Source organism: Pogoniulus pusillus, chromosome 16 (genome assembly GCF_015220805.1).
Source record: "Pogoniulus pusillus isolate bPogPus1 chromosome 16, bPogPus1.pri, whole genome shotgun sequence".
In the NCBI taxonomy this organism is placed as follows: domain Eukaryota; kingdom Metazoa; phylum Chordata; class Aves; order Piciformes; family Lybiidae; genus Pogoniulus; species Pogoniulus pusillus.
The window spans coordinates 24,235,569-24,259,945 of NC_087279.1; the positions used below are offsets into that span (position 1 = coordinate 24,235,569).

The window sequence follows — 24,377 nt, forward strand, 5'->3', positions numbered from 1 at the left end:
TTCTGGGGCTACTATTGCTGCCTGTGTTCTGTATGGCTTCTGTGCCACCCTTTGGCTCAGCTTTCTTCTGGATGTGAAGAAGAACATTCTAATGATTAACTGTGGGACCAGGACCACCACAGTTTCTGAGTCCCGTAGCACAGGAGCATGAAATGTAGAACCGCAAGCGTTCTCTGCTTGGATGGAAATGTTAGGATCTCAAAGGAGGGAGGGAGGCAGTTCAAGGAGATTGATGCAGTATCTATCTAGGAAAGTGATAGTAAATGTTCTACATGTGGTTAGGATCTTGATTAAATTAAAATAATGAAAGCAAAAAAAAGAAAGAGAGAGATACTCAGGAAGATTACCAGGGAACTAATAACTACCTTATTAAAACCACGCATTTATTTCCTCATCAGATCATTTCATTATGCCTTCAAGGCACAAGGAGGATTATTAAATGTCAGCCACAATTCAAATAATTAATGTATGGTGTTACCAGATGCATTTGCACTCTCTAGGAGGATTAATAATAGCTGCTATTTTTCTTCCAAACGTATTTTCTCCATAGTAAATATATTAATCATCATAATGTAGTGCGTTTTTTAAACCTGCTACTGGAAGTCTTTAAGGAACTCACACTTGGAAAATTGGAGAATTCTTCCTAGGTTCCATTCCCTACTTCTTTAATTTACTGTAAGAATACAAAATGTAAGTACTTGGAAAGAAAGGAGTGTGGGAAAGGCAGCGCTTTCTGCAGAGCTGCTATTCGTTGCAGGATAAATATCCTTAATTCCTTGACACTGGCCTTTAAAAACAACAAACTGGAGCTGCAAACGCAGAAAGCAGCTTGCTCCCTGGTAAAACAAAATGGCTTTTGCTGCTGACTAATTACAATCAAACCCTTTAGAAAAGACATCAGAAAAGCACTTCTGTATCAAACGCTCCTCGCAGGGCTGGCTGGGGGCTACGTTCAGCACCTACTGGTCAGCTGAACTCTGCCTATGCAGAGCGCTCATCCCTGTGAGTCACTGAGCACCAAGTGTGTGTCATCCATGAAAGTGCTGCACGGACAAAGAGGGCAACGAAGGCAGCCCTTTGTGCTCCTCAGATCCCTGCCACCAATACCAGAGCAGAGAGAAAGAGAACTGAGCCCTCTGCTCTTGGCTTGGCACTCAGCAGCTGACCTGGACTTTCCTTGTGAGCTTGTCACTAAATCTTCAGACTAAAAGTGCAGGTAAAAAGTTCCTGTGGATGGACTGACCCCACTGACCTGTCACCCGCCAGCCACACTCTCATGTGAATGCAGATGTGTTGTGCTGCCTGTCAGATGTTCTTTGTACCTGCTGGTGACCTCTTAGACAAAAAATGAGCTCAGATCACAATTGTGCAGCAAACAAACATGTCCAGCAGTAACATTTCAATTGCTTACAACTTGGAGAAGTTTAGATTCTCTCCCCTACTCCCAGCTGCACAACCCTTCCGCAGCAAGGCGACACTGGATAGCTGATTTTGAACACTGCAAATTAGAGAAGAGCCCTTCCCATCTCCCAAAACAGCTGGGAAAAAAAGTCCATGTTCTGTTTTGAGTATTTTTTTGCAAGCATAAGATCAGTGTTAGTTCTGAAAGTAAAGCTGCAAGCACAGCTATAACCACAACAGCCTCCTGTGCACTCCCAGAAGCGGGTGGTGCACGCTTTTCCCACAGAGCAGCACCAAATACCTAACCTTAACCCCCTCTGCGACGTGACAGCTGTGGCTTGGGGCAGTTCCTGCAGCTCAGCACATAAAGCATTTCTGCAGAGGAGTTCAGCAGTGCAGGCCTTGGATCACACTTTTCCTTTTCAGGTCCCAGGAAGAAATATTTGAAAGCAGTTTTGAAGACTTACCTCCTCGCTGCACCAGCAACGTGACCTCGCTTCCCTTAGGGCATTCAATCAGCATATCCACCACCTGGTTGTGAGTGAGGCTCTGCACGTTCTTCTTGTTGACTTCCACGATAAGGTCGCCCTCCTTCAGGCCGCGGCACCGCGGGCTGTCCACGATTTGTTTCACTCTTTGGCCGCCTCCTCCGGGACTGTCTGCTATAGTAAACCCAAAGCCCATAGGCCCTTTCACTATGTGCACAGTTATGAGTTCAGGCTGTGTTGCTATCGAGGATGCCAAAGAGACCGTGTCGCTGGGGTAAGCGTGGGGTCCGTTGGCAGAGACCTCGGCCGGGCTGCTGGGTCTCGCTTCCTTTGTGCCATTTGCTTTCCCTGTCTTGCTGCTGTGGCTCGCTGGGGAGTCGTAATTTTCTTGCCCGTTCACAATGATTGGCTCCTTGTCCAAAATTGCCACAGAGGTAACCAGGCTTGTGTTGGGATCGTCGGGATCGAAGGGCAGGGGGTAGCCCCGGCACAGTTCCAGGTCCACGCTGGCACCGATGGGGATGGACTGAAAGATCTTCACGACTTGAGCGTGAGTGTGCCCCAGCACACAGGTGTCGTTCACGCTGACTATGACGTCCCCTGCAGAGGGCACAGACAGACAAACCACACACATAGGTTTTGTGCACGACGACTGGAGCCTGTGAGTTGATCTGAGGTGCCACAAATAAACAGTAGCATTCCAGTGACACAGGCCAGCACAAACGCTCTGTACACAACAGGGTCACTGCATAAAGCCCTTAGGTACATAAAGAGTTTTGAAAGAGAAAATGGAACTGGCTCATGAAAGAAAATAGTACCTTCAGTTGACAGAATATGGCCCACTTAACAGTTACTTTGAAGCCCAGCTTTCACTGTTGTACACTCAGCTATGCTGACATGACAGAAACAAATCTGAGAGCACACACAGAGCTGAACCAGAAGGCTCTCAATACCAGCTGCTGAAATCTGGCACCAGGAGCCATGTCTCAAACATGTTTTGCTCTGAAATCTAGGTATAGGGTTATGATCAATTTCTTAACACTGGGCCTGCAACATGGGCATGTTCAGTGTTGTGATGCTCCCCCTCCAAGTGAGCAGTTTTCACCTCAGGGAAATCAGAGAATCATTAAGATTGAAAAGACCTCTAGAAAGACCTACTGTGTCCAGTTCTGGGCCTCTCAGTTCAAGGGAGATGTTGAGATACTGGAAGGTGTCCAGAGAAGGGTGACAAAGCTGGTGAGAGGCCTGGAACACAGATCTGTGAGGAGAGACTGAGGGAGCTGGGGGTGTGCAGCCTGCAGAAGAGGAGGCTCAGGGCAGAGCTCATTGCTGGCTACAACTACCCGGAGGGAGGCTACGGACAGGTGGGGCTGGGCTCTGCTGCCAGGCAAGCAGCAACAGAACAAGGGGACACAGTCTCAAGTTGTGCCAGGGGAGGTCTAGGCTGGATGTGAGGAGGAAGTTTTTGGCAGAGAGAGTGATTGGCATTGGAATGGGCTGCCCAGGGAGGTGGTGGAGTTGCCGTGCCTGGAGGTGTTGAAGCCAAGCCTGGCTGGGGCACTTAGTGCCATGGTCTGGTTGATTGTCTAGGGCTGGGTGCTAGGTTGGACTGGCTGAGCTTGGAGGTCTCTTCCAACCTGGTTGATTCTATGATTCTAAGAACAAGTCCAACCCTCAACCCAACATGATACCAGCTCCATCACTTCTCAGGGCAGTCTGTCCCAATGTCTGACCAGTCTTCCAGTAAAGAAATTTTCCCCAGTATCCAATCCTAACATGATCTCACAACCAATTTCTACATCTGTCCTTGGCACCTCCACACAGGGACACACAAACTAGCCCAATTCACGGCTCACTCCGTGGGAGCAGTTTGGGAGAGGGAGTTAGTGGCAAGGAAATACACACAGAGTGATGGAGTCCTCTGAACTGTGGCAGTGAGCAGTAACTCACAGCCTGAGGCAAGTCCCACAACTACAAGCTGCTCTCTTCAGGTCAGCATGGGGAGAGCAGGAGCCGGTAGAGCCTCAGTTGGATGTTTTGACACCTGAGGTGAAATTCCTGCAGATGAAGTGCCTTGCTGTAAGATTCTGAACATGTAAGATTCTGAACACTTCAAAAAGAAAGAGGAAATGCAAAATAGTGCAGCATGGCCTGGCCACAGCTGTTTTACTGAAGAGATGTGACAGACGTGTAAGGGGACAAAAAAGCAAGAATGGCACAAAAAAGGTCTTTAAAAAGCCACAATTGTGTTTGTTACTGATTTTATAATGCTCTGACATACAGCTCTGAAGGGAGCCCTGTAAAAAGTGACTAAATCATACTGCTGGGCTCTTCCTGCAGGTGGATAGTGATAGATCAAGAGGGAGTGGCCTCAAGTGGCAACTGGGTGGGTTTGGACTGGACATTAAGAAACATTTGTTCACAGCAAGAATGGTCAGGCGTTGGGATGGGCTGCCCAGGGACATGGCTGAGTCAGCAACCCTGGATGCGTTTAAAAGTCATTTGGATGAGGTACTTGAGGGTATGGTTTATGGGTGGACTCTGTAGAGCTGGGCTAGCAGTTGGACTTGGTGATCCTGGGGGTCTTTTCCAAGCCGACTGTTTCGGTGGTCTCTCGCTGCGCTGCTGGCCGATGGGAAAGCTGAATGCCTTTCCCCGAGAAGGGGCTGGGGACTGCATTCCTTTACGAACTGCACATCAAACCAGCTGTAAAAACACGGCCCGAAGTGGCGGGGGGGATTCTGAGAGAAAGCAGCAGTACCTGTTTCCATTTTGCCATCCAGCGCCGCGGGGCCGTCAAGCACCAAACTTTTGATTTGGAGAAATTCATCCGGCTCGTCTCCGCCAACGACGGTGAAGCCAAACCCCCTGCTGCTTTTCCTTAGCTTGGTGTGGATGAACTTTCCTTTCAACTCAGAAGGGTTTCGTGTAAAAAAAGGTTTTCCTGTGTAGGAAGTTTGGAAAATCTATGAAGAGGCAGGCAAGAGCGTTTGATCTGGTTTCCCCCTGCCCCTCCCCATGCCAACAAGTCCACGGGCAGGCGCAGCGGTGTGCTGGGACGGGACTGCACTGCACTCCAGCATCCTCTGCTTCATCATGCTCCACCCGTCCCCTTGGATCCAATCATGCAGTAAAAGGAGTGAGAAGAAGCCCTAGGACCTGGCACTTTGTCAGCCGTGGTTGCACACACCAAAGCCCCAAGGCTACAAAAAGGGAAACATGCTGCTTTAAAGAATGGTAGACATGGAAGCTGGCAATGCTGCCTTAGAGATGTCTTATCTCTATCCTAAGGTGGTTATATCCAGCCCAGGAAGGATGGGGCAGGGTAGCACAAATGCTTCCTACAGAAGGAGTGCAGAGCAGGAGTTCCTGCAGCAAGGAGTACCAGGTTTTCTCCCAACCCACCAAGCAAAACGCTACACCTGAGCTGTGGCAAGGCACTGCATAACCCTTTAACATAACCCCCCCAGCCTGGTCATTGCCACCACCTCTGGTGAAAAAGGGAGGATGCTGACGCTGTTCTTCAGACACTGTTTGAAGGCTTTTCTCTTTGCTCTCTGCTCCTTGCCTGCTGTGGATGAAACAGTGTCCATGTGAAGCAGGGGTGAAAGAGCAGCCTGGGAGCGGGGCGGCTGTGCGGGAGGGCTGTGAATGCTCTCTGGGGCAGGGTTAAGAGGGAGCCAGGTGCTGCAGAGACAAACCGCCTGGTGCTGAGCATGCTTGCTGTCCTCCGCGGTGCCAGCACCGAGCACCTCTGCACTTGCAACTGTTTTTAAGGCTTGGAGAGGAAAAGACTGTGCCACTAAGCCCTCTGGTGACAGCTCCAGGAGCAGCAGTGCCTATGGCAGCCAGGGGAGCTGCCGTTCTTTTAACGGCAGCATTGCCGTGGGCCATGAGGGAGAGTAAGGGGATTAGAGACTGTGTCTGAGGAACACCAGTAACAACAAAACAAGTGTAGTTGAAGATTATTCATGAGGGGTTAGTGTGAGGACATGCAGCCTTCTGCCTTGGAAGAGTAGCACAGGCAGACGGTAATCCTGCACACCGTGGGCAGGTGCTCTGCTCAGACTCCGAGCTGCAAAAACCCAAACTACCAAAGGGCAAGCCAAGGTCTCCAGCAGCACACACTGCCGAGGGGCACTGCGCAGCAAGGCTTCGTCCCGTGCTATTTCTGCTTCAAAAGGCAAAAAGAACAAGCACAGCTTGCTGGTGCCTGCCTGGAAATACAGGGTGAACTTGTGCTGTAGTGACAGGATGACAGCACCACAGACTGTCCTGTTCCACAGAGAATGGTAGGGGTTGGAAGGGACCCAAGGAGATCATCGAGTCCATCCCCCCTGCCAGAGCAGGACCACACAGTCTAGCTCAGGTCACAGAGGAACACATCCAGACAGGCCTTGAAAAGCTCCAGAGAAGAAGACTCCACAGTCTCTCTGGGCAGCCTGTGCCAGTGCTCCAGCACACTCACAATAGAGAATCTTTTCCTCATGTAGAGGTGGAACCTCCTGTAACTGTGTTTGTGTCTGTTCTAGCTTGTTCTATCAGAGGGCACCAGCAAAAAGAGACTGGCCCCTTCTTGACACCCACCCTTCAGATATTTATAAGCATCTATAAAACCCCTTCTCAGTCTTCTCTTCTCCAGACTAAACATCCCCTGGTCTCTCAGCTGTTCCTCGTAAGATAAATGTTCAGTCCCTTAATCATCCTTCTAGCCCTCCACTCTCTTATACTTTGTTGTTCCTCTTGAAGTAGGGAGTCCAGAACTGGACACTGCATGGTCTCACCAGGGCAGAGTGAGGGAAGGTTCTCCTCCCACCTCTTGGACACACTCCAAGAGCATTTTGGAAGGGAAATCCCAATTTAAACACATGTATCTACAAAACGCCCACTGAAAGAATGGTGACAGAGTATAAGGATGGGTCCTTGGGCCCATGTCCCCACCAGCAGTGCCATCAGTGGATGAGATGGAAATTCCTGAGCATAGGTCAGGGGGACAAGGGAAGCTGGAAACAGCTGCTGCAAATAGGAAGCAAGAGAAGAGGGATCAGCAGAAAGGAAGAGGAAGGAATGAAAGAGAGGAGCCATCAGCGGGCACCAGGACATGCCACTCAGAGCGGTGCTGAGACAGGCTAATGCTCTCCTCCAGTGCTGCTGCGTAATTTTGGTGGCTGGCAGTTGAGAGTGGGGAGAGCTGAGGAAGGCTTCTAACATCACCAGCTGAGTGACAGGGCCTTTCCATTGCCATGCACGGATGCTTGGGCAGCCCTTGCTTCAGGCTGACAATGTAAAAGGCAGAGGTGTCTGCTGGAGGGAGATCATCGTTCCATGGGGATCTGGATGATGCGGCTAACTCCTGGTACTCAGAGCACCGCCCCCAGGTCTCCTGTGCTGCACCTGGCGGCAAGTCTGGATCACTCTAATACCCCTCAGGGATGTGCTGGGAGCTTTGGACATTGCTAAACTTCTCACATCTGTTTTGGAAGGGCTGGTCTGCAGCAGAGAACACTCCCTGGCTCTTCATGGCAGGAAAGGCTGCCTGAAACAGCACATACATGCTGCACTCATTTGGAGACCAGAGCTGACCTCCAGAGCATAGGAGTATTTCCCAGCTCCTGGGCCCAGCCTCCCTAGTTGCTCCCAGCTCTGTCAGAGAGACATGATCCAGCCAGATCCACCCCCCACTTCCTCAGCAGACCAGGGCAATGCCACTCACTCGCTACACAATATAGCTGTAGCTGAAGATAAAGACAAGTTACAATCACTTGTAAGCAGAGAGCACTTGTCCTCCAACAGGTACATAGGGAACTCTCTGCCTTTGCTGGCAACCTCATGAAGCAAGGCTCATGCTGCAAATTCAGGAACAATTCATGTTCTGTCTGGTTAGCTATTTAAGACAAGCAACTGTGCTGTGAGCAGTTGGCAATATGCTGATCACTGACACTAATAAATAAGGTTGTAATAGCCCAAGGTATTTGTACAAATGCACAACTGCAAGCTAAGACTGCAGTACTTGCACTTATCAACACCTCCTCCTCATGCAGAGCTTCCCAGAGGAGCTCCAGCTCAGATTTTTCATCACCGTGATGTAATTTTCCCCAGACAAGGCCATGGTGCTTGTGCCTCTTTGTGCAGCTTCATGACAGAAGCTTTGTAGCTCTGCAAAGCTCTGCAAAGGGCAGAGGATCTTCCATCTGCTTGTGTCCTCCCCAGCTCATAATCCCTCAAATTTCAAAGCATGAAAAAAGGAAAGTTCATAAAGTTGCAAGCCAGACTTTATCCATGGCAATACAAGAACCTGCCTGCTTAGATGTCACAAATGCAACCAAGGTACCCAAGCTCTCCAAAGCCAAGGTTCTGCCAGAGTGCTGACAACCTATCCACATAACAGTTCCCAAACATCCTGAAACTACTTCAACTGAAACTCTACACCTCTGCAAATGCAGACACGAGGTGACCTTGGCTTTGGCTCTCAGACTAAAACCATGCTGATGATGTCTGTATCTTAATCACAGTGCAATGTGGTGAGGAGAGATTTTGTGCTTCTTTTTTGGGGGAGGAAATGCTCACCCATGACAGCAAAAAAGAAGTCTCTGCATTAGAACTTATTAGAAAAGCTGTATTTTACACTCAGTTAGTTCAGAAGGTGTAAAAGCCTAAGCCTCACATTAAGGAAAGGAGCAAAAGCTCTGCAGAAAAAAAGTCTGCATCCATCACAGCTGTTGTTAAATCTCACCTATGCTGTACACTCATGTTTTGGCCATGCCTTTTTAAGGACATGGAATGCTAAAGCAGAGAATGGCCACGATCCTTTTTGGATGCAGGCGATCTCAGCTGCCCCTTGCATTTGGCGGCAGGCGCGGGTGTGCAACAACTACTCTCCAAATCTACGGGAGCAGGCATGTGTCATGGTGTGTGACACTCATCACTGAGATGCTCCTGCTGCTGGCTGAGGGAATTTCACTCTCAGGAAAAAAAAAAACCACCTTCTTGAGCTTTTAGAACTGGTTTAACAAGGTTGTTACCTTGCACTGGTGCTTCCCGAACTGCCTCTTGGTTGTTTGTAACATGGTTTGGAGCAGCGGGTGGTGGGAGAGATGGACACTCCTCTGTCCATTCTAGAGAGAGCAGAGAGGGAAATGTTACTCCTTTCACAACAGCACTATGAGCTCTTGCACCTACACATACAGCCAGAGTGGAGTTCAAGCAGAAGAGACGTAAGAAGCATGGCAAGGCAGGAAACAGAGTTGCAGAAAGAGAGATTAAAATGAATGCAATGTCTGAAAAGCAGTTCTGGAGGACTCCACCAGGTCAGCTGACAGGGCTGCTGGGACACTCTGCCTCCCTTGCACTCAAACCTGGGACCTGATCTGTATCTAAATGGTCTCAACATTCATAGGGGATCTACTCCCCATGGCACTCTTGACCTGATGCTGTGGGAAATGGGCCTGCAGGAGGAATGTTGAAGCCTAAATTGGTTTTCTTTTGGGCAAGAATTGTAAAATAACTTGGTGTGAAAGCTGTGAAGGTGCCAACAGAAACTCAGATGCCACAGGCTTCTCACTGCAGTTGGGCTGCATTTAAAGGGGGGGAGGGGCAAAGGAAAAAAACAAAAAGGAAACAAAAAGAAAAGATAAAGAAAAAAGAAATAAAAATGTTAAAGGTTGACAACATCCATAGGTCTTAGGTTAAAAAGTCTGCCATGCAGAGGGGTTTGTCTAGTGAGCACATGAAAAGCCATTCCTCAGTCCCTTCAGTAAGCTATGAGCTGATACAGACTGGCACAGCACCAGCTAGAGTGAGTACCTCGATGGAGCAGATAAAAAAAAGCATGCTTTAATTCTTTCTGAGAAGGCCACAAACTTTCCAGAAAGAAAGGACACTAGAAGAAAAACCTCTCTGCTTCACCAGGAGTGAAAGCCACTGTGTTTGAGTAGTTTCATGGTTTGGGGTTTGGGTTTTCTCCCTTGGTGCATCTGACAGGAAAGGCATATGCAAAGCTTTCCTACGCACATCGTTTTGCCTCTAAGTGCTAACCCCCTGGAAGGAAAGACAAACATGTTGGCATGGTGCTGCCAAGCAAGGCAGGGCACGTTCCCTCATGGAAACCTCAACCATCATGCCCTTGATGGTGCCAACCTTCTGGTGGCTGTTGCTGTTGCTCAAGCTGTTTCTTCCTCTTCGCTTCAAGAACTGGGTTTTCATACTGTGTTTTCCGGTTGATGTGGCTGAAGAGAAAAGAGAGCAATAAATTAGGAAAGCCTTCCAGTGACAGGTAGGAATGATGGGGGGCATGAAACTCCTCTGAGAAAAGGAGTGTAATACCAAACACCAATGTACATGAAGCAAGGATCACCTAGACATACCAAAATATATTTAGGAAGACAAGAGGACTTTGGTGTTGAGAAGGTATCTTGAGGAGGAATGGCTAATTCCATCCAACAGCTTAAAATAGTGAACTGTGTGTGAAAAATAAGATCAGAATAGAAAAGGCTCTCTGACTGCCTGCATCTTGAGAGACAGGCCTGTACCAGCTGTGCTTTAATCAGATTCCTGAAGGTGCAGTGATTCCCTGGCTCACAGAATTGAACCCAACTGAACAAAACACTTAGTGCCATGGTCTAGTTGATTGGTTAGGGCTGGGTGATAGGTTGGACTGGATGATCTTGGAGGTCCCCTCCAACCTGGTTGATTCTATGATTCTATGAAAACCCAACAAGTGGTAACATCTCTCAGCTATCTGATCAAGGCACACAATTAACAGAGTGTCTTAAAGCCACTGGGGGGGATGCAGGCTCTGAACCGATCGAAACATCTTCAGAACCAGCCACCAGTGTTTGGTGAAACTTCAGCTGTCCTCCTGGGAGGGTCATTAGTCAGCTTTTGACCTGTACGAGATGTTCAGAGCCAGTATATCATACCAGGCTCAGGAAAAGGAAAACAGAGCAGCCCAGCCCCATGCAATGCACCCTACAGAGAACTACCCATTTTATGACACCAAACAACCACCACTAGCCACAGGTGTCAGAGTGCTGGGGGCAGGTGTGGGGACTCTGTGCAGCTGAGATGCTCATCAAATGTTCAAGAGTGACTTTTAAGTCACAATCTTGCTACAGCAGAGAAGCAGGCAGCTTTAGGCAATTATATTAACCTAAAGCTCATCCTTGTATCCAAAGCAAAGTTTATTATTAAGAACTTGCTGTTTTATTGTCTCTTGCCCCACAGGTCAAGTTGATTGGATAGGGCTGGGTGCTAGGTTGGACTGGATGATCTTGGAGGTCTCTTCCAACCTGGCCAACTCTATGATTCCATGTCTTCATCAAAAAAAAACCCCAAAAACCACAAAAAATTAAAAATGGATGAGCGATTCCCCACTTTTTAAAGGAACTACAACAAAATCACTCCAGATAGTTATGTTCAGATCTTTTTTCTGCTAAAGATCAATACTAAGGCAATGCAAAAACATTTAACTCATCAAACGAAAAGCTGAAGAGTTCTGTAAAAGATTTCCCATTCCAAGGTACCTTCAAAAAGTTAAGCAAAAAAAAGAAAACTACTTTAAAAATGATCTAAACTTTTTTATTTGTGTGATACAGCCGTTTCTCAATAAAGAACATCATGCAGTAATAAAGTACCCCAACAGGAAACAACAGAGACAAATGCTCACATCACAATCATTTTCCCACCTTCCTAGCTTATAGGTAGTAAGGGAAATAAACTTGTGCCTCACTGCTGTTACTTAGCTATTTAATTTCATCACTAAAGAGTGCCACAAAACTAATGGGCAGGCATATATTATGTGACAGGAAAAAATGCTGTAAAGACCTCTTGGCATGGCATTTAATAGGCGAAAAATATTCTTGATGTCTTTGGTAAATAAATGTCAAGCCTTAATTACACAGTTTGCTAACCTTGTTTCCCTAGGCACAGATGGCAGGGTCAGAAATGAGCCAAAGCAGACAGAAACTGTATTCCATGCCTATTCTGAGGGCTATCACAAGCCGTCCTACTAGACAGGAGTACACACATAATTAAAAATTCATTTTATGGGGTCAGTGATGAAACAAAGCTCAGATCTCTGTTTTCCCAGGGGAGCGATCTGACATCCAGATAAAGAAGAAGCTGTTCTAATTCCAGGGAGAGCTCCATTAAACCTGCAATTCTATTCACAGCAACACAGCCTGATGCAAGAATCTCTGCTGTGGCTGCTGGTCACACAGGCTCGTCCATTCCTCCATGTGAGCATCTTTTGACTTGTGACTGAACAGCTGGTCTGCTTCACACACTCGTGCTCTGATCGTAGCACTACAGCAATGGGATCAAGCTCAGCTGTGCTTGTTAATGTTCTCTAGGTAAAAGTGTTTTGTGAGGTGATGGGGCTTGGGCTGCTTCAGCCTTCTTTGAACCCCTCCTTGGAGTTCAGCTCCCTCCCAAAGCACTCCTGTCTCCACCAAATTCACCCCAGGGTGTTGCTGCCAGAGGCCACAAGAGGATGAAGAATGGCAAGGGAGGGCTGCCCACTCCCAGCCCCCCGCAGCATTACTCTCCAAGGGGCCAGTCTCCTCCTCCTCAGTAGGAGATGCTACCAACAAAGCCCATAGCCTGCTGCCAGCAAAGCCCTCCTCCACTCAACACCCACTCTAGAAACAGAGAGCAGCACTTACTCTACATAGTAGACACCATATACAGGATCCTCAATTTTCTCCCATCCAGCAGGCAACTCTGGAAATAGAAAAGGCATTACTGAAGCCTCCATTGAAGTTTCCTCTGACACGTAGCTTCTCCTGCTCTGTGTGTAAAACTCATCAGTAGCTCAGACTTCAAACACTTTTCAGAATGATCACAGCCTCCTTTCCAAGCCTGGCACAGCAGGGCACCAACATCAGAGCCTGTCTCCCCAGCACTGGGCTAGCAAACCAGTGCCCACGCCATTGATTTTAGACTTGCCTTTAGCATTAAATGAAGAAATGATCAATAAACTCCCCTTTTGGGACTGCCTCAAGTACCCTTCCACTTTCACCATCTCGGGTCAAGCGGTACTGGATGGAGTACTGCACTGAAAGCCAATGTAGGCAACAGGCCAGAGGCATTTTAAGGCCAGCCTATGAAGATGGGAGAGGTTGTGGCAAGCAGTTGCAGCACACTGACAGAGAGACCACTGTCATCTCCGGTACCAGGGCTGAGGCGTTTCTGAAGGAAGGGTATTTTTGACTCCTTTCTTTGGGATTCACAGTGCATCACTCAGCTGTGAGCCCAAGGCAAAAGCGCACCTTGCAACAGGACAAAGGGAACTTCACTTGAATGCCCAGCACACGGAGCCCACCCAAGAGTGACTTGCACACAGGGATGCACTTCACTGCACAGCGCTTACTGTAAAAGCACATACTGCCATAGCCACATCTAACAGGGATCTCCTCTCTCAGTTAGCATAATTAACACAAAGCGGCTCTGAAGACAAAATCACCATTTGCTAAGGCACCCACTTTTGTTCCTGCTGGTTTTCTAGGCTGCACGCAGCACTTTAATTAGCAAATCTAACAGAATCACCCCAGCACCCAACTGAGGGTAATTAAACCTGCATTGCAGGCTCGCACAGGACGTTACGGGTGGGAAGGCACCCAAAGAGATCTTCGAGTCCAACCTCCCTGCCAGAGCAGGACCATCCAATCTAGCTCAGGTCACACAGGAACACATCCAGACAGGCCTTGAAAGGCTCCAGAGAAGGAGATTCCACAGCCTTTCTGGGCAGCCTGTGCCAGTGCTCTGGGACCCTTATAGTCAAGAAGGTCCCCCTTGTGTTGAGCTGGAACCTCCTGTGCTGCAGCTTCCATCCATTGCTCCTTGTCCTGTCCTAGGGAGCAGTGAGCAGAGTCTGTCCCCCCTCTCCTGACCTCCAGCCCTCAGATGTTTATAAACATTTATTAGATCCCCTCTCAGTCTTCTCTTCTCCAGACTAAGCAGCCCCAGGTCCCTCAGCCTCTCCTCATCAAGCAGTGCTCCAGTCCCCTCATCATCCTCATAGCCCTCCCTTGAACTCTCTCCAGAAGATCTCTGTCCCTCTTCAACTGGGGAGGCCAAAACTGAAGGCAGTACTGAAGATGAGGTCTCAGCAGGGCAGAGTAGAGGGGGAGGAGAATCTCTCTTGATCTGCTGGACACACTTTTCTTAATGCACCCCAGGATCCCATTGGCCTTCTTGGCCACAAGGGCACATATATATTGCCTAAGGGCTTGACCCTTGCCCCGCTCATTTAAACTTAACATTCCCACTGGCTTTGGGCACCAAAATAATCATCCTATTAACAACACAGGGTGCTGTGCTTGTGTAATGCTGTGAATCGACCCAAAAGAAGGGTCTGCCAGGCTATGGACTGTGCAAGTGTGGTCCCATGGACTCTGCAGTCACTGCAACATGAAAAGTAATTTTAAAAGGGAAAAAAAAAGGGGAAAGAAGTCACTGTCAGACAAGACAAGTTCAAATATCCATGCTAAACAATTCCTCAGCATTTGTCACCAAATGGACAAGCCTGACAATAAATAATCTGTGGTTATTACCAAATGCAAAGATTGGGTCTGCATTCATAGCATGAAATGCAGAGCCAATGCAATCCACAATGGTCCATTAATGAGAACAGCTATAACAATCTAATTCTGCATTTGTAGGTGTCGACTACATCAGCAGAAGGATAGAAATATCTCCAGACTGAGGGTGAGCAGAATCTATACAAACACACATGGACTAATTACTCAGAGTTTCTGTTTGTGCTCAGAGTTGGCTGGAGATCAGATGAAATCAATTTTCCTGAGTTTTGCTCCACATGTCCCTCCTTTCCAGACTGAAGGTAGATTTTCCACTCTTATCATTATTTTATCCTTATTGAGTTTAACATCTTTGGATTCCTTGAGACATGAGCAATTAAATGCAAGCCAGTGCTAACTTTTGGCCATGAAAAGACTCCACGATTTTATCAGCAGATTGATCTGAAAGGAACACCTCAGACACAGATACTCCTTTACACCCTGCAAGTGTACGTGAGAACTAGAGGCCAGCCTTTCTGCAAAGGGAACTCTCAGGTTTGCAAAGGAGCCCCAGATGGTGAAAACACTGTGGGACTGGCTTAAAGACTTATGCTGCATTTAAATGAAGACCCAGCATGCACTCAGGGAAATCACAAGTTGTGGCAGCCATTCAATGGATTGCACTAAGGTGAAAGTAGAATGGTAAAAAGAAGGCAGTGGCGATAGAGAACTAAAAAGCGAATGAGGGAGGGGAGAAGTAATGTGCAAATGCCTCACAATAATTTTTATTGCCATTTTTCCTGCCAGAAATCTTTCATCTACCTTGGACTCTGAAGTGTTTTCTAGCTTTAAAAGTTTAAACAAATGTTTTTCCCTTCTGTTAACTAAAGGTTTTGGTATTAAACTTTACTTTTTATTTTCTTTTCAAGAATTATCACAGGAGGTCACAAAATCAGCATATTCCCAGGCCCCCAACGTGCTGTTGTACCAAAATCTTGCCTGTTTTCTGCCTCTCTTTAAGGAACATATCTGTAAGTTTTCTCAGGTAACTGCAGCTTCCAACACATTACTTGTTGATTGCACAGATGCACATGCTGACTTCTCAAAGCTCTGAATCCTCTCTAGATCAATAGGCAACATTCTCCACAGCCATGCCGCAAACCCTAGCTTCTTGGCAGCTTTACACTATTCATCTCTCTTCTCTGCCTCTCCTGTCAAACTCCAGATGACCCAGAGCATTGGGTTTTATCATAAATGTGAGGCTTCCCAAATCATTTTGCATCATTTGGAACCTGAGTGAGCCATATGGGTTTTATTTTGGTACAGCCATGCAGCACTCTGCGGTCTCAGAGCATTTGTCAGCAGGCAAATTCAATGGACAAATATCCAACTGCACACTTTTAAGCCCGAGGTAAATACAGGGATTCCTACTGAGATGCTCTTGTTTAGTGCCTTAGCCAACAGAAGAGATGGATGGGTTGCTAAAAAGGAACTTCTCCAGCTATCAGCTATTTTAGTCACACCCATGCATCACTACAAAGGAGCTGGAGATGGCCTCGGTGTGCTTACTGCTCCCTGTGAGGCCAGGAGGATCTGCACAAGCTTGCCAAATTCTACTCCAAGGGTTCATTTTTGTGTCCTTCTGTACACCTTTCTGCAAAGAGGAGGTGACTACTACTCCACGTTCAGCCATCTCTTTGGAAAACATGACGTTGTGGAAATGCTTCAAGGTCTAATTTTCTTACAGTTAGAAGAGAAACCGTCCACGAGCTGCAAAGCTATCGGATGCCAAAGAGATGATACTAACCACAAGCGTGGTTAGTAAGCAGCCCACAGATTTTTATGTCCCCTCAGTAAGACTGCTGTGAACAACTCAGCTGGCTGAAAATCTTCTTCACACTGTGACCACTGACAAGCTCAGCAGTGTATTGATGGGCTCTAAGCTCAGGAGAGCCTATCTGAATTGAAACAAAGGGAGCATCTTATGATGTGCAAGCAAATGGGGGTCAGGCTTATCAATTAATGACTTTACCTGCATGATTTCTTTGTTTCAGCTCTTCTCTTTGTGCTAGTTTGAAGCTAGCTAGAATGTTTTGGTGAGAAGAATTAGATTATAGGCTGTGATAGGGAAACAATGCTGATGTCTGCTTCACTCACAGGCTTGCTGAGATGTGTAAGAACAAGAATGCAAATATAGGTAACAGTCGCTGTCTGGACTTTGGGCTGCATCTCTCTCTAACCTAACCTGTCATCTCTGTGATTAATCCACCTGCCTCCTAACCCCCCTGGCCGACCCTCCAATATTCCTTGGGCATCAGGCAAGGTCTGGGGTAAGAGAGAGGGGCGGGAGAAAGGTGGAAGGGCAGTTGAGAGCTCCTCCTGCGGACTCAGGTTTCTGGGAGGGCTGTTGTGCTTCTGTATTACCTTTTACCTTGTCTATCTCTGTCTCTAACTGTCTATACTGTAACTATCTGCTTGTCTATTGTGCTAAGCTGTAAATATAAACTTCATTGAACTTCCAGAGCTGCTGAGTCTAGTCTGGGTGATTTATAAAGTGAGGGGGGGCAGGTAACACTCTCTTGCACTAGAACCCACTCTTGCACTAGAACCTGATACCAGACAGAAACAAGAGAACAGCTCCAGTTCATTATTGCCTCTACATGTACTTTCAAGAAAAAGACAAATAAATCTCCCTTATTTTAGGTAACTCTTCGTAAAGACCTTGATGAGAAATCTTTGCAGGTTGTTGGCGTCCATACACCTGCTTCCAGTGTTACTTGGTCTGCTGCTGATTATTTGTATGAGCTGCACATTATGCTAATGCACCACTAAAATGACTGCATTCTTCTTTACATTGGCATTTCTTTCAAAATCTTGCATTAAAGGAAATTAGGCCTCCAACATTATTCCAGGCATATTATCCAGAAGAACAGCTCCTGGAGTACTGTTAAAAGTCCACTCAATAGCTGCTGGCTGCTGGTGCCCTATCTATCACACAAAAGCAGGGAGGAGAACACACTTACTTGCAAGTCATTACAGAAACCACAGGTTAATTCTCTGGTAATACAATCCTCCAGCAGGCAGAACTATAAACTGTAAATACAGTCCTTTTTAAAAGCAATAATAGACCAAGTGGAAATAAAATCCTATGCAGCCTCTTTTGCCTTGCAGCTTTCTGAGTGCACTAGAGCATAGCTGAACAGAAATAACAACTACCTCCACCTTTGCTATAAACAGAATGAGCACCACTGAGATTAGATATCAAGACAGCATTCTTCACAAAAGATGCAGCAAATGAAAGTGTACCACATCATTGGAAATCAGCTGCTTATAAAGTCACCTACTGAGGCAAAACGTTCAGCTGTTTCATTCACAAGCTCAGCAGAAGCATCTTATGTAATACTCAAACTGCCTACATCACACTTTCTTCTCTTGCCTAGGGAATGGCTTTGGCTTCAGTGATAAAGCATCTTTAAGTATTTGATTTCAAGTCTGGCATCTATAAGCTTCTTCCTGGAGTCAGTGATGCCAATGGGAAAGCCCCCAGCTCTACAGGGTCCAGGAGGAAACAACCTGGAACAAACTTTGCAAGATTAAGACTCTCCAGATTTCAGCAACCTCTGACTCAGTAAGAAAACCACTGCGAACCTGCAGCTAGGGGAAGGTGAATGCCTTGCATGCCACGGAATTTTGGTGGTAAATTAAGCTTGTAGACATTAAAAAGAACAGAAAGATGCAAAATGGTACAAAAGAGAAAGTAATCAAAGGCTTAAAACAGTGCAGTTGAAGTCAAACATCAAAAGGAGAGATGGATGATTTACCTAGTTCACTGTCCAGTTCCTCCGTGTGTACCCCTTCTTCTCCAAGGGAAGAGCAGTGAGACAGAAAAAACCAAAAGAAAATTTCAGATACCAGCACCAAGCAAGAACCCCCCTACAGCAAACAGCAGAGCCAGCACTAATCTTCTACAGACCAAGCCCAAGCTTTTCAGCGACCAGAATATTGATGGATCTGGTGTAGGTAAGGAAAGATCTGGTTCTTGCATTCTCCACGTGTCTGTGTCAATTGACTGTTTCCATGCCTCACTGTGGTACGGCAAAGTAATACACTTATGTCCTTCTCGCCGCAGTGAAACTGCTCCCTCAGACCGGTTGGGTCCAGCCTTGGCAATCTGCTCTGCAGACACCAGGGTCTATCAGATGGCCAGGCCTGAACACTAATGAAGACAGCTGAGAGGGAGCCCTTGCATCTAAACAACAATTAATGCAGCAAGGTTTTCATGAGAGTCCTTAAATTGATGTGCAGAGAAAGTCCAGTGGATTTCACTGTAATCCCTCAGAATATTTAAGACAGACATGCAGCAAAGTGCCTTGGATATCTGGAGGCACAGGGCCACAGTGAAGTCCAGATGCACTGGTGAGGCATATACAGGAACACGCCACATTTAGTGGGGCACCTGGGACAAAGACCAGGTCATTTTTCAAAGACACAAAGCCATCAATATTCACTGTTGCTCCACTTATCATTATCTGCTCCATATTCATAAGTTAACAGTGACAGAGATGATTAAAGTATTGCTTGGCCTATAAATAATAACAATGCAGTCTGAAAATGAGCGATGGTGACAAAACCAGAGCAACGATGGTAAAAAAAACCTTGGACCTAATACAGCAAAGTGGAAGCCACATCAATGAACCACAGAAGCAAACAGGAGATGCAGTGTCACAGCATTGCTTTTGAAAATTTGGACACCTAAAAAACCACTTCCACAACCTGTTTGAAGTGTATTCTACCAACACATTTGTTTAGGACCGTCGGCGTGACACATGAATTGCAATTTCCTTTGATAGCTAAACGACTGCAAACAACCAAACACCTGTTAGGCACACCGGTCCGACACAGAGAAAACACAGGGCAACTGCACCCAAACAAACCTGAAACAGCAGCTAACATTTAGAAGAACCACAAACGAGATGGGGTCAAGTCTGAAAACACACACAACAGCAAACAAAACAGAGGAGGAGGCCCACGGACTTCTGTGGAACCACATCCAGTAGCGACCCTTGCCACATCAGCTTCTCCGATGCAGCTACAATAACCTTCTCTCGTCTCTCTGCCAACACTGTTGTCAGAGATGCAATTATCCTCGCGTGCCAAACAATATCAGAGAAGCCAAGCAAGATGATGCTGTGCACCACTGTACCTACGCAGCAACTGGCTAAGGAGCGGGTGTTAAAAATACTCGGTAATGAGCAACTTAGTGAATGAAGTGAAGGGGTTTGGGCGAAGATGAAATTATCTGATTAGCAGGACCTGAGAAACAAAAACTCTGCTACCCTACAAGACTGACTACACACAAAAATACCAGCTTTCTCAACAAAAGAAAAGATTCCAATTTCTTTTCAAAGAGGACAAAAAAAAACCCCAACCAAAACCATAACTCTGCTTTCTGCGAAAAGACATAAAACTGTTGAACAGAGGAGCTCAGCCATTCATTGCTGCCTTCATGGCTGCTTCCTGCCCTGGCTCAAGAGCACAGCACGGGGACATACTGGAGCACAACGGCACACGCTGCTTCTTGGCACCACCAGGGCTACAGATGCAATGGAGCTCCTGCTGGGAAAGAGAGCCAGGACAGAAATTGTGCTTCAGGTAAAACCACCCTCTGAAAAGGGGAAGGTTATGCTGAGACTTAGCAACCTCCTCTTTAAACTGCCAGCAATGTTTAACTGCAAGGAGGGAGCTTTGCTTGTGTACTCTGTTAATTGATTCTGCTCCAGCTCTGCTAACCACTGGCATTTTTAGGTGCAGAGCAAGGCCTTCACTAATCCAGCTCCCTCCGCTCTCTTCTTCACAGATGATGCCAGTTGTTAAAAGATCTGAAGCAGGCATCTGCTGAACATGCTCAGGTTTTGCCTTTACACATCCTTGTGATTTGAGGCAAGGCTGCATTGTGCACTGGGATGTTGGGGACCTGCTTCATCACAGCCGCAAATGCTGCACAGGCGAATTCTCATATCCTGCAAAATCTCAAGTGTGGAGGGAAGCAGAGGTTGGAAAACTGCGTGTTTAAAAACAACAACAGCAGAACTGGGCTAGACTTGAACCTACCACTAGGAAGGGATTAGGCTGACTCTCCTCTGAAGTAACATCACAGCTCTTATTGAACTGATTCACACCATTAGGAGGTTAATCATATTATAAAAAGTAATGTGACAAGGAAAGTACCAACACTGATGAAGTAAACCCTTCTATTTTTAAGATGTGTAGCATCGTGTTAGCCAAAATTATGCATTAGAATACCATCGCCTCTCCTGGTCAGTAGACCAGAATTTCCACACAGGTTTTCCCAAACTTTTAAATTGCTTTCATCTTTTTCTTCCAGCATCTCCTAGAAGATGCAGAGAAAGAATGTCCTTTAGCATCCTGCATTTGGCTGCTCTAAATTGGACAGTGGCTTGCATTTTCAACATCTCAAGGAATACAAAATTATATCAGTGTAAATTCTCAGTGGCAATAAACTACACTTCCAAATGAAATCTGAGTTTAGCCATCATAAGTCTAAGTGGATTGTCAGACTTTAACAGCAGAGGGGAAGCAGTTGAGTTATTTCTGCTTAGGCAAGGAAATAACCACATCACCCTTTCAATTCGTGTAAAGCAGGTGGTTGAAGCATAATACAATGGAGCACACAGAGACTCGGTTGCTTTCCTTCTACAGTGATTCAAGGAGCAAACACGTTAGAAAGCTTTGAGTCTTGTTCAGCATCAGTGACTACTCAAATGCCTTTGCAAAAACACAGGTCTCTTACTTTTAGCAGCTCTTTAAGTGACCTGCCATCTCAGCAGCTATTACACACACACAGACAGTGATTTTACAACAACATAACAGATATTGTCTCTGTGCACTTACTAATACACCTTAGTCCTTTTTCTTACAGCATTTCTGAACACAGGTTATTGGAAAGGGGAAAAGGAAAGGAAGAAAGCCACCTAGAAATGGACCAAACACATTATTATTTCATCATTTTCATCTCTTACCATCATCTTCACATTCCTCTAGAGGCTTCTGCTGTTTGTTCAGGCACCGTGGATCAAGCCAAGATGTTGTTTTTGTGTTATGGCTGGAAACCAAAAATGGAAATATGACCTTTGTTAATCAAGCAGAGCTGAAGTATCAGTGACATAAAAGTATATATCCTCTTTATTATTCAACAGACCCGAAGGCAGGGTTTTGCTCCAGAAGGAATGCCACTGCAATTCAGCAGTCTGTGAAGCAGTCTACCGAATCACAAGAATCTCAGCACTGAAAACATGAAGGTGAAAAACGACAACACACAAAATCATCACTTCTGACTGGAAGGATGCGTGTGAAGCTCCAACATTATCATACTGATTTCCAAACTTGATTTCTTAATTCCACAAGCTGTCTCAGAGTTGTTTGCCTCCTGATGAAAAGCCAGAAGTTTCCTTTCTGCCCTAAACCATGCAGTGATGCTTTCTTTTCCTGCACAAGACCTTTGACACTTGTCTAGATTTGACCCAAGCGTGAGTCGAACTCGACAACATTGCCAGTGAAAACTTTTTAATTACACAAATAAAAACGTTCAGCCAAAGCCTTTGATAGAAGTTGAGCAGCTTTACTTTCAACTTTTCCTCTCTCCAATTCCCCTGGCAGCATTGTGATGGCAGTCCCAGCGGTGAAGGCTGCATGGTAAACAGGCTTAAAATACATTTTTCTAGTGATTATTTTCTCCCATCGTTTCATTTGCATTCGCAATCTGGTAGTATAATGCCTCTTCTACAAGCCGCTGTTGTCTTAGGCATAGCCTGCAAAGACATCCTTCTGGTCCCTCAGGTATCATTTATCTAGCTTAGCCTTTAGCACTGCTTAGCAGTTTGAAGTTTCAATACCATAGTAATGCTATTTACCTCTCCTTCAAGGTCTCAGAGAGGTTTACAAACTTAACCTTAGCCTCACAACCACCTCATGAAACTGGAAATGCTGTAGTGAGGGTTATGATCCCTGAGGAATCACTGTGCCACCAGAAAACTTGTATTTTACCACACGAATCATAGAATAAACCAGGTTGGAAGAGTCCTCCAAGATCATCCAGCCCAACCTATCACTCAGCCCTGTCCAACTGACTAGACCAAGTAGACCTCATCAAGGCTTCGCTTGAACACCTCCAGGGACAGCGACTCCACCACCTCCCTGGGCAGCCCATTCCAATGCCAATCACTCTCTCAGCCAACAGCTTCCTCCTAACATCCAGCCTAGACCTCCCCTGGCACAGCTTGAGTCTGTGTCCCCTTGCTGTGAAGGGCTGCTCTACTCCCTAGGACCCGAGTGTGTAAAGGCAATGTCCTTGTTTTACACAAGTCCAGACCTCCCAAGGCAGGACGAGCAAACGCCTTTAATCCTTTTCTGTGCTTCAGAGCCTGGATGCATTCCTGTGTCATCTGCTCTAGGTGATCCTGCTCTGGCAGGGGGTTGGACTGGATGATCTTCTGAGGTCCCTTCCAGCCTCTGACATTCTGTGACTCAGGGCAATTAATCACCAACCAGAAGACTGAATGGTATAAATTCAGTTAAGTTAGGCAAATTAGCAGCAATAAAGCTGAGAGGTTCTGCCAACTTACAATTAAGGTGGTCTGTAGCCTAGCTGAGAAAGAGGGCAGTGGGAGGAGAGCAATAGAGTATTTGCATATTCTTGCAACTTTGTCTTACTAACCAAAAGCTTACAGCAGTGTAGTTCACTGAGGCACAGCAAATTTAGCTAAATACCCTTCAGATTATGCACTCAGAGGGACAGGATTGTATTAGACCTGCAACATGCACAGGTCTACACACAGGGTACTGAGAGACTGGGATACTTTGCATAATGAAAATTCCAATTAAAGCACCAGAGAAAAAAAACATCTCAAGGGCCAAACTGCTCCAGCTACAAGCCACCAGGATTGGTTATGTGACACACTGCTCTGGCCCCACTGGACCTGTGCTGGTTCTGTGCAAGCAGCTCAGATGTTCCCATACTGATCCCCTCAGCATCCTGACTTGATAGTCCAAGTGCTGTAAATGATGGTACAGCCATCTGAGCCAGCTTGGGTCCACACAGCTCATTAGCTTGCTCTCTTAATTTGATACAAATCAAGCTAACTTGTTTCCAGGCTCAGGGTGTCCTTAAAATTAATAGAACTGCAGTCTATTCAGTTCATCCACACCAACAAGTTCTTGCACAAAAGCATCCTCAACGTGCATGTACCCTCAAAGCAGTCAGCCTGTACTGCAGGGAAGGTAACAGACCTGCTACCACGTTCTCATGTCGGGCAGACAGCTGTGTATGCAGCCTACATTCTTCCACCACATACATGATTCTTTGGCAAAAGGTCTAATAAATCATTTAAGGTGCTACAAGTCCTCCACACATAGAGAATACAGCAGCCATCGGGGTGAGCTTTGGGGAAACTGGCAGCAGTAGCAGAAGCCAGGGCTGAAGCTCTTGTAAGGAGGGACAGCAGCAGCCCACGTGGGGACAAAAAAGGAAGCAACTGGTTGCTTGGGCATATTTAGTGCTCATCTCTCCTCCTGCAGGGAGGGAAATGGCAGGTTGGCTGGGCTGTGTTACAGACATTGAAGCCAGAAAGCACGACACAGAGCGCGGCACCCCGAGGACATAACGAGGGGCAGAATGTTGTGCTCCGGATAATGAACACATTTCAGTGCCATCTGACACCACGCTGCTGAGAATTTGCAACGTGCCTTCTACACCTTGCCTTGCACTAGGGGGTTGGTGGAACCTCTGCAGGTAATTGTGAGGGCCCTGGAAATGGCCTTTTTTGCAGCAGCAGCCCTCTCCCGGCTGCTTAAAAGCTGTTGCAGTGCTCTCAGTCCTCCCAGCTCCTCACACCTGCTGGCACTCTGATGCCTTTCCTTGTCACTGCAGCCAAGGGAAAACCTGCTCTGATGAACC

At 46.6% G+C, this 24,377-nt stretch overlaps 1 protein-coding gene across 19 annotated transcripts in view; it reads right to left on the reverse strand.

Annotated features, from left to right (window-relative positions):
• The window catches only part of MAGI1 (membrane associated guanylate kinase, WW and PDZ domain containing 1), a 474,320-nt gene that overhangs the window by 59,966 nt on the left and 389,977 nt on the right, over positions 1-24,377 (reverse strand). For 11 of the 19 annotated variants that reach the window (XM_064157024.1, XM_064157020.1, XM_064157026.1 and 8 more), the window contains exons 6-12: positions 21,445-21,527; positions 18,226-18,261; positions 12,551-12,608; positions 10,026-10,114; positions 8,912-9,004; positions 4,651-4,833; positions 1,869-2,489 (exon numbers count right to left, since the gene is read on the reverse strand). In XM_064157024.1, the coding sequence (XP_064013094.1) occupies positions 1,869-2,489; positions 4,651-4,833; positions 8,912-9,004; positions 10,026-10,114; positions 12,551-12,608; positions 18,226-18,261; positions 21,445-21,527 (1,163 nt within the window). The remainder of the gene's footprint in view (positions 1-1,868; positions 2,490-4,650; positions 4,834-8,911; positions 9,005-10,025; positions 10,115-12,550; positions 12,609-18,225; positions 18,262-21,444; positions 21,528-24,377) is intronic. The other 8 variants (XM_064157031.1, XM_064157030.1, XM_064157035.1 and 5 more) reach the window with 3 other exon arrangements.